Raw genomic sequence first — 14,811 nt, 5'->3', positions numbered from 1 at the left:
CCACCACCTTGATGCATTCAATCCAGAAGCTCTCTGGACCTCATCATTTCGGGGTTTATGGAGGTTTCATCACATGGGCGTGATTGATTAATTCAATCACCATTGGTGATTGAACTCAATCTCTGGCCCCTCTTCCCTCCCTGGAGGTCAAGGGGTGGAGCTAAAGTTCCAACCCTCTGATCACATGGTTTGGTCTTTCTAGTTATCATCTCCCATCCTGAAGCTATCTAGGGGGTCCAGCCACTGGTCATCTCATTAGGCTACAAAAGATAATCTTATCACTTTGGAGATTTCAAGGGTGTTAGGAGCTATGTGCCAGGAACCAGGGGCAAAGACAAAATATTTATTTTTTATAGCACACCTAGCTATCTCTATTTCTACCTTACTTTAAAAAAATTTTTTTTTGGAAATAACTTTAACAAGGAGTTGCCAAAAATATTAGAGTTTCTGTGTACCTTTACATGACAAAATATTATATATAGAGACTTATAAAAACTTAAACTCGTATAATACTTTCAACTAAAGTTACTCCCTTATTTAACTAAACTAAAAAACCCTCCTTTGGATTTCACCAGCTTTTACATGCACTCTTTGGAGGAAGGGGTGTAGTTCTATGAAATTTTACCATATGTAACCACTACATTTATGTAACCACTACTGAATCAGGATATAGAATTGTTCCATCATTCAAAGAAACTCCTTCCAGCTACTCCTTTACTGTTATAACCTCTGTCAAAGAAAATTCAATTAACAATCAAGTTAAGAAGGAAAAGAGAATTTTATTCAAGCCAAACTAAGGATTATATAATACAAGAGACAGACTCAGAAGCTCTGAGAATTGTTCCACCTGTTAGTAGTTGAAGGCACAGTCATATACATTTTCAAGACAGAGGATCATACATCAAAATGACGCACTGACATTTTACATAAGTTCACCAAAGATACATAGTCCGGGTAAGCACATACGAAGCAAGCAGTAAGTCACCATGACCCCTTACAGAGTTGGGAAAGAATATTAATCTTCTATAAAGTTCTATTGCTGGCGTCAGAAGAAAGAAAAAAGAATTGATCTTTGCCGTGAAGTAGGCATTCCCATCTTTGAGGAGGTCTGGTTAATGTATAATGAAGATGCACATTGCACTGTAAAGGGGGAGGGAGGAGGCCCAAACAGAGAGAGAAAGAATTTTATGTTTACATTTTCATCCTACCTTAAAATATAAATTTTATTTCATCACCACCCTCAACCCTAACCCCTGGCAGCCACTGATGGGTTCTTTATCTCTATTATTTTGTAATTTCAAGAATGTTTTTTCACCCTTTTTAATGTTTATAATTATAACATTTGTTATAATTATAACAGTAATGTCATATTAAATAATAATATGAACACTTTCAAATGCACAGAAGTGGAGAGTACAATGATCATACTCATGTACTGATCTCCCAGTTTCAGCAGCTGTTGCATTTTGACATGTTGATTTCCTATATTCTACCTCCTTCTGTTTTTGTTTTAAAATATGTCCCAGGGACTTCCCTGGTGGTCCAGTGGTAAAGAATCCACCTCACAATGCAGGGGACGCAGGTTCAATCCCTGGTCAGGGAACTAAGATCCTACATGCTGCAGGGCAACTAAGCCCGTATGCCACAACTACTGAGCTTGCGTGCCTCAGCTAGAGCCCGCGTGCCCCAAACTACAGAGCCCACGTGCTCTGGAACCCAAGCACCACAACTAGAGAAGAGAAAACCCGCACGCCACAACTAGAGAGAAGCCCGCATACCACAACAAAGAGCCCGCACGCTGCAATGAAAGATCCCGCGTGCCTCAGCAAAGATCCTGTGGGCCACAACTAAGACCGGATGGAGCCAAAAATATATGTGTGTGTGTGTGTGTGTGTGTGTGTATCCCAGACATGTCATTTCTCCCTTAAATACATCTCTAGTATGCGTCTCAACAACATGATTAAGGATATTTTCTTATACAATGCCAATATCAAACCTAAAAAAATTAATAATAATTCATTGCTATCATCTAAAATCAGCATCAAATTTCCATCACTGTCTAAGTTATTTGACATTTAAATCAGGATCCAAACGTTGTTGTCCTCTTATAAGTCTCTTTTAGAATGAGTCACTGTTTATTATTCAAATATGGTCACATTTGAGATTGAAAGGGGTGCATTTAATTCAGTACATAAGCGCAACAGTGTAAAATCAGAACTATCCTGGGAAAACCAAGACATAGTAAACTGCTTTTAGGTCTCTTAATTTTGAGCAGTTCTCCCCCCATACCATCTTTACCTGCTTCATAGTCTGATTTGGCTGATTGCTGCCTCCTGGTATAGTCAACCTTACTTTTTAAAAAGTGTGGCCTGGAACTTCCCTGGTGGTCCAGTGGCTAAGACTCCACACTCCCACTGCAGGGGCCCCGGGTTTGATCCCAGGTCGGGGAACTAGATCCCACATGCCACAAGTAAAAGTTTACATGCCGCAACTGAAGATCCCGCATGCCGCAACGAATGTCCTGCACGCGGCAACTAAGACCCGGTGCAGCCAAATAAATAAATGAATGAAAAATAAATAAATAAATAAAAAGTGTGGCCTGCTATCCCACTGGCTTTCATGTTTGATATCCGTCGTTTTTCCTTAAATATTGCAGAGCATTTTTACTTTTATTGTCTCATTTGACCCTCACAATTCAGTGTGGAATTACTCTCATGACATTAATGGAAAAGTCTAGCATATAACTTTCTTCTCACAAGCCAGAAATCATGGCAATCATGGCTGTCGTGAGTCTCAGTTAGATCAAGTCAATTGGGGATTATATCCCTCCTCACTATCAATGTGTCATCTCCTGTCCCCGCTGGGCAAGGACTTATCCCTCCAGGAGAGTGCAAATGCCTTTGACAGGAGGATTAATGCCTCAGTTTATACCAAGCTCACAGCACCCAACAGCAGTGGTACCCCAGTTAAAACTGATTGGTCAGGCAGTTAAGCTAGCCAGGAGGGTCAGATAGATAAGAAAATGAGAGGAATGGGGGAGAGCTTTTAAAGAACAAAATGCTTAATTTACTTTTGTATATTTAGCTGATGTGGACATCTGCATTTCTGGACTCTTATTGCTGGTTAATAATGTATCCAAATCTAGATGTGCAGATGTGCATAGAAGACTAAAGTCTGGAAGGTCAATACACCAAAACGTTGAGAATGGTAGTGGGTGAATGGGTATTAAGAATAAAAGTGATTTATCCTTATACTTTTCTGCATTTTGAACTCCACAACTATTTATTACTTGATAATCACACACAGACAGCAATTTCACAAAGCCGTATTGCTGATTCAGCAATGAAAAGGCAAGTTTTATTTCTTATAGTACCTTTTCACCCAGGAGTGTGTGTTTCCAAGAAACCATTTATTCTCACCTCTTAAATGAAATGCATTAACTTCTTTGTTTTGTCCAACTGTACTGATACAGTATCTTCACTATTGTTCTGCCATAGGAAAATGACAAAGCACAGGTGAAACTTGAGAATGAACAGGATAGGCTAAAGAAACAGAAGACAAAACAGGAAATAAGGGCTGCTTTGCAAAAAGCCCTCCAAGAGAAGATGGAGCATATTCAGCAGGAATACAGAGAAGATCAGGACTTGAACATGAAGCTCATGCAAAGCGCCCTTCAAAACTTACAGGAAGAGGCTGATAAAAGGAAGCAAAAAAGAGTAAGACATTTATTCAGTGCCTACTGTGTGCTGGATGAGGTTCCTTGTTGAGCTCTCAGTCTTACGGGAGCCAGCCATGTGTAGAATAAAGCATAACTGCTACTGTAAGTGTGGTCCACGAACCAACAGCATTAGCATCATCTGGGAGGATGTTAGAAATAGAAATTCATAGGCTTCAGACTCAGAATCTCCAAATTCAGATCTTGGCCGGGACAAGAAACCTGTTTTAACAAGTTCTCCCAGGTGATTCTGATGCTCATTAAAATTTGAGAACTCCTACTCTATAACATGGTATTAGTACTGTGATAGCAGGATGGGATCGCAGGAAGTGGAGTGACTAAGTATGTCCAGAAGTTGGGGAAGACATCACTGAGAAAGTGGTGTTCAAGTTGTACTTTGAAGGATATGTAGTTTTGACAGGCAAAGAGAGTAGAGAAAATCATTCCAGTGTTTATTTAGCTGTTTCTTTAAAATTTGTATTGAACTCTTTAGGGTGTTGTTGTTTTCCTAAAGGTACTATGATTTGTTTTGTTTTGTTTTGATAGACTTTATTTTTTAGAGCAGTTTTAGGTTCACAGCAAAATTGGGCAAAAAGTACAGAAACTTCCCATATACCCCCTGCCCCAACACATGCATAGCCTTCCCCATTCTCAACATCCTCCACCAGAGGGTACATTTGTTACAATCGATGAACCTACATTGACACATTATCACCCAAAGTCCATAGTTTACATTAGGGTGCATTCTTTGGTGGTGTAGATCTATAGGTTTGGACAAACATATGATGACATTTATCCACCATGAGAGTATTATACAGAGTGATTTCACTAGGCTAAAAATCCTCTGTGCCCCACCTGTTCATCCCTTCCTCCACCCCAAACCCCTGGAAACCACTGATATTTTTACTGTCTCCATAGTTTTGCCTTTTCCAGAACGTCATATCATTGGAATCATATAGTATGTAGCCTTTTCAGATTGGCTTCTTTCACTAACTAATATGCATTTAATTTCCCTCCATATCTTTTCATGGCTTGATAGCTCATTTACTTTTAGCACTGCATCTATTCCATTGTGTGGATGTACCACAGTATATTTATCCAGTCACCTTCTGAAGGACATCCTTGGTTGCTTCCAGGTTTTGGTGATTATGAATAAAGTTATTGTGTACATTCTTAGGCAGGTTTTTGTGTGAACATAACCTTTGGGTAAATATCAGCATAACCTTTGGGTAAATATCAAGAAGCGTTATTGCTGGATCATATGGTAAGAGTATGTGTAGTTTTGTAAGAACAGCCAAATTGTCTTCCAAAGTGTCTATACCATTTTGCATTCCCACCAGCAGTGAATGAGAGTTCCTATTGCGCAGCGTCCTTGTCAGTATTTCGTGTCATCCGTATTCTGGACTTGAGCCATTCTATTAGGTGCGTAGTGACATATCATTGTTGTTTAATTTTAATTTCCCTAATGTCATGTGATATAGAGCATTAAGGATTCTGAACCCAATTCCAATATGTAGAGTGGTATCCAAGCACTGCTCGGGACACGAGCTGGGTGTCCTACAATTCCGTTCAATTCTGACACTATCTACCCAGAGATAGCATCGGATTCCACAGGGAAAGGGCTCAGTTCTATAAGACTGCCCTCTACTTCAGTTGCCAGTCACAAGCCCAGATGGTTACCTGTGCATCTGACCAACTGGCTACAAACTGGAAGTTCCAATGATTTCCCCCTCAAACTCAGGATGCCAATTGCAAATCCAAGTTGTTACTTGACAGACTGGCTGTAAATCAGAGGTTCCCATGACCCCCTCCTTGAGTTCAATTGATTGGCTAGAGCAGCTCACAGAACTCAGGAAACCAGTTTGCTCACTAGCTTACCAATTTATTACAGAGTATATTAAAGGATACAAATAAATAGCCAGATGAAGAGACGTATAGGATGAGGTCCTGAACAAAGGAGCTTCTGTCCTCATGGAGTTTGGGGCCTGGCATGGTGGAAGTGTTCTGGTTCCCCAATTCTGAACCCTCTCCTTTGGGGTTTTTATGTAGGCTTCATTACATAGACATGATTGGTTAAGTCATTGGCCATCAGTGATTGATTTCACCCTCCAAACCTTCTCCCCTCCCCAGAGGTCAGGGAACTGGGGCTGAAAGTTCCAACCCTCTAATCACATGGTTGGTTCTCCTGGCAACCAGAGGTGTGGTCCAAAAGTCACCTCATTAACAGAACAAAAGACAACTTTGTTGCTCTCATCACTTAGGAAATTCTAAGGGTTTTAGGAGTTCTGTGCCAGAAATGGGGATGAAGACCAAATATATATTTATTATAAATCATAATACCACAAGCATCTTTTTATATGTTTGCCATCTATATATTTTTGATGAGGTGCCTGTTAAGATATTTGGCTCATTTTTTGAGTTGTTTGTTTTCTTCTTGTTGAGTTTTAAGAGTTCTTTGTATATTTTATCGCGAAAGCACCCTTCCTACCGTCTTGTTGTAGCTTCTTTGTCTTTGGACGTAGAATATCTCTTCTGGTAGGTCCCAGTCTTTTTTTGTTAATGGTTGTTCAGCAGTTAGTTGTGATTTTTGTGTTTTCATGAGAGGAGGGGAGCTCAAGTCCTTCTGTTCCACCATCTTGTCTCCAATGCTCTCTGTATATTTTAGATAACAGTCCGTTATCAGATAAGTTTTTAGCAAATATTTTCTCCCAGTCTGTGACTTGTCTTTCATTCTCTTGATCAGAGCTTTCATAGAGCAAAATTTTTAATTTTAATGAAGTCTAGCTTATCTATTCTTTCTTTCATGGATTATGCCTTTGCTATTGTATCTAAAACCTTATCACCAAACCCAAGGTCACCTAGATTTTCTCCTTTGTTATCTTCTAGGAGTTTTTTTTTTTTTCTTTTACAACTTCTAGGAGTTTTATATTTTATGTTTAGATCTTTGGTCCATTTTGAGTTAATTTTTGTAAAGGTGTAAGGTCTGTTTCTAGATTCTATTTTTTTTTTTTTGGCATGTAGATGTCCAGTTGTTCTAGCACAATTTGTTGAAGAGATTCTCTTAACTCCATTGTATAGCCTTTGCTTCCTAGTCAAAGATCAGTTGACTATATTTATATGAGTCTATTTTGGGGCTCTATGTTCTTTTCTATTGATCCATTGATCTATTCTTTCACCAATTCCATACCATCTTGATTACTATAGTAAGTCTTAAAGTTGGGCAGGGTCAGTCGTCTGACTTTGATCTTGTCCTTAAATACTGAGTTGGCCAATTTGGGTCTTTAGCCTCTTCATATAAATTTTAGAATCAGTTTGTTGATTTCCACAAAATAATTTGCTGGGATTTTTTTAAATTACATTGAATCTATAGATCAAGAATGGAAGAACTGATATTTTGACAATATTGAGTATTCCTATTCATGAACATGGACTATCTCTCTATTTAGTTCTTTGATTTTTCTCATCAGCTTTGTGCTTTTCCTCATATAGATCTGGTACATATTTTGTTAGATTTGTACCTGTGTATTTCATTTTTGGGGTGCTAATGTAAATGGTATTGTGTTTTTAATTTCAAATTCTACTTCATTGCTGGTATATAGGAAATCAGTTGACTTTTGTATGTTAACCTTGTATCCTGTAACCTTCCTTTAATTGCTTATTAGCTCCAGGAGTTTTTTATAGGTTCCTTCAGATTTTCTACATAGACGACCAAGTTATCTGTGAAAAAAGACCAACTTTATTTTGTTCTTCCCAATCAATATACCTTTCATTTCCTATTCTCGTCTTATTGTTTCAGCTAGGACTTTCAGTATAATGTGAAAAAGAGTGCTGAGAGGGGGCATCCTTGCCTTGTACCTGATTTTAGTGGGAAAGCTTCTAGTTTTTCATCATTAAGTATGATGTTAGTTGTAGGTTTTTTGTAGATATTCATTATCAAGTTGAGGAATTCCCACCTTTATTCCTGGTTTACTGAGAGGGTTTTTTTAAATTTTAACATGAGTGGGTGTTGGATTCGGCCAAAACTTTTTTCTGCATTACTTGATATGATCATGTGGTTCTTCTTCTTTAGCCTGTTGATATGATGGATTACATTAATTGATTTTTGCATGGTGAACCAGCCTTGCTACCTAGGATAAACCAATCAGAGAAGAAAAGAAATAAATGGAATCCAATTCAGAAAAGGAGAAATAAAGCTGTCACTGTTTGCAGATGACATGATACTATACAAAGAGAATCCTAAAGATGCTACCAGAAAACTACTAGAGCTAGTCAATGAATTTGGTAAAGTAGCAGGATACAAAATTAATGCACAGAAATCTCTGGCATTCCTATACTCTAACAATGAAAAATCTGAAAGTGAAATTAAGATAACACTCCCATTTACCATTGCAACGAAAAGAATAAAATATCTAGGAATAAACCTACCTAAGGAGACAAAAGACCTATATGCAGAAAATTATAAGACACTGATGAAAGAAATTAAAGATGATACAAATAGATGGAGAGATATACTATGTTCTTGGATTGGAAGAATCAACATGGTGAAAATTACTCTAGTACCCAAAGCAATCTACATATTCAATGCAATCCCTATCAAACTACCACTGGCATTTTTCACAGAACTAGAACAAAAAATTTCACAATTTGTATGGAAACACAACAGACCCCAAATAGCCAAAGCAATCTTGAGAATGAAACATGGAGCTGGAGGAATCACGCTCCTTGACTTCAGACTACACTACAAAGCTACAGTAATCAAGACAGTATGGTACTGGTGCAAAAACAGAAATATAGATCAATGGAACTGGATAGAAAGCCCAGAGATAAACCCACGCACATATGGACACCTTATCTTTGATAAAGGAGGCAAGAATATAGAGTGGAGAAAAGACAGCCTCTTCAATAAGTGGTGCTGGGAAAACTGGACAGGTAAATGTAAAAGTATGAAATTAGAACAGTCCCTAACACCATACACAAAAATAAACTCAAAATGGATTAAAGACCTAAATGTAAGGCCAGACACTATCAAACTCTTAGAGGAAAACATAGGCAGAACACTCTGTGACATAAATCACAGCAAGATCCTTTTTGACCCACCTCCTAGAGAAATGTAAATAAAACCAAAAACAAACAAATGGGACCTAATGAAACTTAAAAGCTTTTGCACAGCAAAGGAAACCATAAACAAGATGAAAAGGCAACCCTCAGAATGGGAGAAAATATTTGCAAATGAAGCAACTGACAAAGGATTAATCTCCAAAATTTACAAGCAGCTCATGCAGCTTAATAACAAAAAAACAAACAACCCAATCCAAAAATGGGCAGAAGACCTAAATAGACATTTCCCCAAAGAAAGAATGCTCAACATCATTAATCATTAGAGAAATGCAAGTCAAAACTACAATGAGATATCATCTAACACCGGTCAGTAAGGCCATCATCAAAAAATCTAGAAACAATAAATGCTGGAGAGGGTGTGGAGAAAAGGGAACACTTTTGCACTGTTTGTGGGAATGTAAATTGATACAGCCACTATGGAGAACAGTATGGAGGTTCCTTAAAAAACTAAAAATAGAATTACCATATGACCCAGCAATCCCACTACTGGGCATATACCCTGAGAAAACCATAATTCAAAAAGAGTCATGTGCCAAAATGTTCATTTCAGCTCTGTTTACAATAGCCAGGACGTGGGAGCAACCTAAGTTTCCATTAACAGACAAATGGATAAAGAAGATGTGGCACATATATACAATGGAATATTACTCAGCCATAAAAAGAAATGAAATTGAGTTATTTGTTGTGAGGTGGATGGACCTAGAGTCTGTCATACAGAGCGAAGTAAGTCAGAAAGAGAAAAACAAATACCGTTTGCTTACACATATATATGGAATCTAAGAAAGAAAAAAAAAAAGATCATGAAGAACCTAGGGGTAAGACGGGAAAAAAGACACAGACCTACTAGAGAATGGACTTGAGGATATGGGGAGGAGGAAGGGTAATCTGTGATCAAGTGAGAGAGTGGCATGGACATATATACACTACCAAATGTAAAATAGATAGCTAGTGGGAAGCAGCCACATAGCACAGGGAGATCAGCTCAGTGGTTTGTGACCACCTAGAAGGGTGGGAGGGTGGGAGGTAGGGAGACACAAGAGGGAAGAGATATGGGAACATATGTATATGTATAATGGATTCACTTTGTTATAAAGCAGAAACTAACCATTGTAAAGCAATTATACTCGAATAAAGATGTTAAAAAAAAAAGATCAGCTGTTATCCTTATGGGGATTCCCTTGTGTGTTATTTGTTGTTTTTCCCTTGCTGCTTTTAATTGTTTTTCTTTGTATTTAATTTTTGATAGTTTAATTAATATGTGTCTTGGTGTGTTTCTCCTCGGATTTATCCTTTATGGGACTCTCTTTGCTTCCTGGACTTGATTAACTATTTCCTTTCCCATGTTAAGGAAGTTTTCAACTATAATCTCTTCAAATATTCTCTCAGTCCCTTTCTTTTTCTCTTCTTCTTCTGGGACTCCTGTAATTTGAATGTTGGTGCATTTAATGTTGTCCCAGAGGTCTCTGAGACTGTCCTCAATTCTTTTCATTCTTTTTTCTTTATTCTGCTCTGCAGTAGTTATTTCCAGTATTTTATCTTCCAGGTCACTTATCCGTTCTTCTGCCTCAGTTATTGTGCTATTGATCCCTTCTAGAGTATTTTTAATTTCATTTATTGTGTTGTTCATCACTGTTTGTTTGCTCTTTAGCTCTTCTAGTTCCTTGTTAAATGTTTCTTGTATTTTCTCAATTCTGTTTCCACGATTTTGGATCATCTTTACTATCATTATTCTGAATTCTTTTTCTGGTAGACTGCCTATTTCCTCTTCACTTGTTAGGTCTGGTGGTTTTTTTCCTTGCTCCTTCATCTGCTGTGTGTTTCTCTGTCTTCTCATTTTGCTTAACTTACTGTGTTTCGGGACTCGTTTTCGCAGGCTGCAGTTTGTAGTTCCCGTTGTTTTTGGTGTCTGTCCCCAGTGGCTAAGGTTGGTTCAGTGTGTTGTGTAGGCTTCCTGGTGGAGGGGACTCGTGCCTGTGTTCTGGTGGATGAGGCTGGATCTTGTCTTTCTGGTGGGCAGGTCCACGTCTGGTGGTGTGTTTTGGGGTGTCTGTGGCCTTATTATGATTTTAGTCAGCTTCTCTGCTAATGGATGGGGTGGTGTTCCTGTCTTGCTAGTTGTTTGGCATAGGGTGTCCAGCACTGTAGCTTGCTGGTCGTTGAGTGGAACTGGGTCTTGGTGTTGAGATGGAGATCTCTGGAAGATTTTCATCATTTGATATTATGTGGAGCTGGGAGGTCTCTTGTAGACCAGTGTCCTGAAGTTGGCTCTCCCACCTCAGAGGCACAGCACTGACTCCTGGCTGCAGCACCAACAGCCTGTCATCCACACGGCTCAGAATAAAAGGCAGAAAAAAAAAGGATGAAAGAAAGAAGATAAAATAAAATAAAGTTATTAAAATAAAAAAATAATTATATTAAGAAAAAAATTTTTTAAGTAAAAAAACGGACAGACAGAACCCTAGGACAGACGGTAAAAGCAAAGCTATAGAGACAAAGTCACACACAGAAGCATGCACATGCACACTCACAAAAAGAGAAAAAGGGGAAAAATATATATATATCGTTGCTCCCAAAGTCCACCTCCTCAATTTGGGATGACTTGTTGTCTCTTCAGGTATTCCACAGATGCAGGGTACATCAAGTTGATTGTGGAGAATTAATCTGCTGCTCCTGAGGCTGCTGGGAGAAATTTCCCTTTCTCTTCTTTTCTTGCACAGCTCCTGGGGTTCAGCTTTGGCTTTGGCCCCGCCTCTGCATGTAGGTCGCCTGAGGGCGTCTATTCTTCGCTCAGACAGGACGGGGTTAAAGGAGAAGCTGCTTCGGGGGCTCTGGCTCACTCAGGCCGTGGGGAGGGAGGGGTACGGATGCGGGGCGAGCCTACGGCGGCAGAGGCCGGTGTGACGTTGCACCAGCCTGAGGCGCGCTGTGTGTTCTCCCGGGGAAGTTGTCCCTGGATCACGGAACCCTGGTAGTGAGGGGCTGCACAGGCTCCCGGGAGGGGGTGTGTGGATAGTGACCTGTGCTTGCACACAGGTTTCTTGGTGGCGGCAGCCACAGCCTTAGCGTCTCATGCCCCTCTCTGGTGTCTGTGCTGTTAACCGTGGCTCGGGCCCGTCTCTGGAGCTCCTTTAAGCAGCTCTCTTAATCCCCTCTCCTCGCACACCGGGAAACAGAGGCAAGAAAAAGTCTCTTGCCTCTTCGGCAGCTCCAGGCTTTTTCCCGGACTCCCTCCCGGCTAGCTGTGGCGCACTAGCCCCCTTCAGGCTGTGTTCACGCCGGCAACCCCAATCCTCTCCCTGGGATCCGACCTCCGAAGCCGGAGCCTCAGCTCCCAGCCCCCGCCCGCCCCGGCGGGTGAGCAGACAAGCCTCTCGGGCTGGTGAGTGCTGGTTGGCACCGGTCCTCTGTGCAGGGATCTCAACGCTTTGCCCTCCACACCCCTGTTGCTGCGCTCTCCTCCATGGCTCCAAAGCTTCCCCCCTTCGCCACCCGCAGTCTTTCCCCGCGAAGGGGCTTCTAGTGTGTGGAAACCTTTCCTCCTTCACAGCTCCCTCCCACTGGTGCAGGTCCCGTCCCTATTCTTTTGTCTCTGTTTATTCTTTTTTCTTTTGCCCTACCCAGGTATGTGGGGAGTTTCTTGTCTTTTGGGAGGTCTGAGGCCCTCTGCCAGCGTTCAGTAGGTGTTCTGTAGGAGTTGTTCCACATGTAGATGTATTTCTGATGTTTTTGTGGGGAGGAAGGTGATCTCCGTGTCTCACTCTTCCGCCATCTTGCAGCTCCTCCATAGATTATTGATTTTAGATCTTTTTCTTTCCTTATATGTATGTGTGTGCATATATGTATATACGTGTGTGTATATTTATATATATATTCTAGAGGAAGTACATGGCATGCCTTCAGGGACCACAGATGGTAGTCAAAGCAGAGTGCAGACAGAGAGAGGCAGGACCTGAGGCACATGCCTTTGTTAGGATCCATGGGTGGAGTACTTTGTGGTTCCCAGGCTAAGGCTGGATTGGTCAACTCAAAACAAAAGTGTGGGGTTTCAGTAAGCCCCACAGGGGTCTTATCTAAGAGGTATATAAGGGGAAGATGTTGGGAGGTCGGGCACTGTCGATCACAGGGGCTCTTGGGGAAGTCATATTAGGAACTTACATTAGCTTGTGACTCTGTGGACTGCTATCTAGAGCATGCACTTGCATGAGGGCTCGTGTCAATTTGAGATCCCTGCAGGATACTTAGCCAAACAATATGGATTCAGAGGCAGCGATGCAGTAGAGTAGCTTAGCTAAACTCTTTTTTTTTTTTTTTGTGGTACACGGTCCTCTCACTGTTGTGGCCTCTTCCGCTGTGGAGCACAGGCTCCGGACGCGCAGGCTCAGCGGCCATGACTCACAGGCCCAGCCACTCTGTGGCATGTGGGATCTTCCCGGACCGGGGCATGAACCCATGTCCCCTTCATCGGCAGACAGACTCTCAACCACTGTGCCACCAGGGAAGCCCTTAGCTAAACTCTTGACAGTCTATCTTGTGATTCCTTGTCATCAGGAATAACAATCACTTGTGTAGTGGATATGTTAAAGACATAGGTATTGTTTTCTTTCTTTAAAAAAAAATTTTTTTTTTGACCATGCCGCATGGCATGTGGGATCCTAGTTCCCATACCAGGGAGCAAGCCTGCACCCCCTGTATTGGAAGCACGGCGTCCCAACAACTGGACCACCAGGGAAGTCCCAGTATTGTTTTCTGAAGCCACCTTAAGGCACATTTAACCAAGGCAATAATGATGAAGCCTATGATAAATAGACTTGCTACTGTTTGGAATCCAGGCCTTAGCCATTGCCCTCAGGTGGATGTCGAGAGCCATGAGAACAAATCAGGGACCTCGGAATGTGGGAATTTGTTGAAATACTTTAGTGATATTAAGCATGACCTGTATCTCTTGACATCTGGAGGTTGGCCTGTAACAATGTTACAATAATAGGGACCATCTCCATGGATAGCTTGCAGACTGGGCAGAGTCAAGTAGACCTGCTCCAGCCCCTTGAGTCAGATCCACAACAGACTATGAATGCGGTGTTATTCATCGTTAAGAGGCGATGAGTATACAGGGTGAGGTCCAGCCTTTGTGTTTGAGTATAGTCGGTAGCCCTCAGAAAGTACTGCAGTTACTTTGATGCCTACCCACAGGGTGCCATGTGTAGGGTCTAGATTAGGGGTTTGGTCCAGCCTAAATGAGGCTCGAGGTGTTTTGGAGGGAATTAGTACAAGGGTCTGATAACCAGGAAGAGCTATAGGATACGTAGGGACATGGGGCTGTACATCTTGCCCTGGGTGCTCACAGACCCAACACCTTTTTACTTGCAAGTCCTGAGCTGCCACCTTGCAGGTTTGTATGAATATATTTGTCATGTAGGATCTAGGGTTGTGGTGTGGGGCAGGATCGTGGCATGCAGCAGGAAGGAGTTGTGGATGAGATGTAGAGAGGTGTGGAGGTAGCTTTTTGGGTATGGAGGATGTGCTGGCAGTGGTGGTGGTGCTGGGAATAATGAGGGGAGTAGGCCTGTTGTGGATACATCAGGTAGAAAGCAAAAGCTGTAACCTAGTACACTGAGCAGGGAACACAGCACTGAGAATTCCCTGACCATGGGGTCTAGGCAGGTCAGTCAGGCTAGAGGTGCCTCATTGTGGCTCATATAGTTTAGAATACATTGTTTGGCTTGCCATAAAGGTGAAATGATGTCTAATGCTGCCAGGCAGTCAGCAGGGGACTTATAGATTTTCAAGGGTTTTTATAGAGGCAAGGGTCGTGAGGCAAGCAGTTAGCTATTTCAGGAAAATAGTACTCTGTAGAGTCTTCTGGGTTGATCTACTGGAGGCGTTTTTGCATCTTGGCCTTGAGGTTAACAGTCACTGTCACCGAACTGCACTTGGGTCGGCTCGCCCAACACATGCAGCGAAGCCAATCTACTGACACG

General features: G+C 41.3%; 1 protein-coding gene across 1 annotated transcript in view; it reads left to right on the top strand.

Annotated features, from left to right (window-relative positions):
• The window catches only part of CFAP53 (cilia and flagella associated protein 53), a 66,679-nt gene that overhangs the window by 32,323 nt on the left and 19,545 nt on the right, over nt 1-14,811 (top strand). Inside the window, 1 exon segment of the mRNA XM_022584276.2 lies at nt 3,498-3,716. Coding sequence (XP_022439984.1) covers nt 3,498-3,716 — 219 coding nt within the window.

The sequence above is a fragment of the Delphinapterus leucas genome, chromosome 14 (assembly GCF_059928025.1).
Source record: "Delphinapterus leucas isolate spDelLeu-1000000601 "Yukka" chromosome 14, BTC_Dleu_Yukka2, whole genome shotgun sequence".
NCBI lineage: Eukaryota > Metazoa > Chordata > Mammalia > Artiodactyla > Monodontidae > Delphinapterus > Delphinapterus leucas.
Note: the sequence above shows the minus strand (reverse complement) of the source record. Positions and strands in the feature narration are given on the sequence as shown.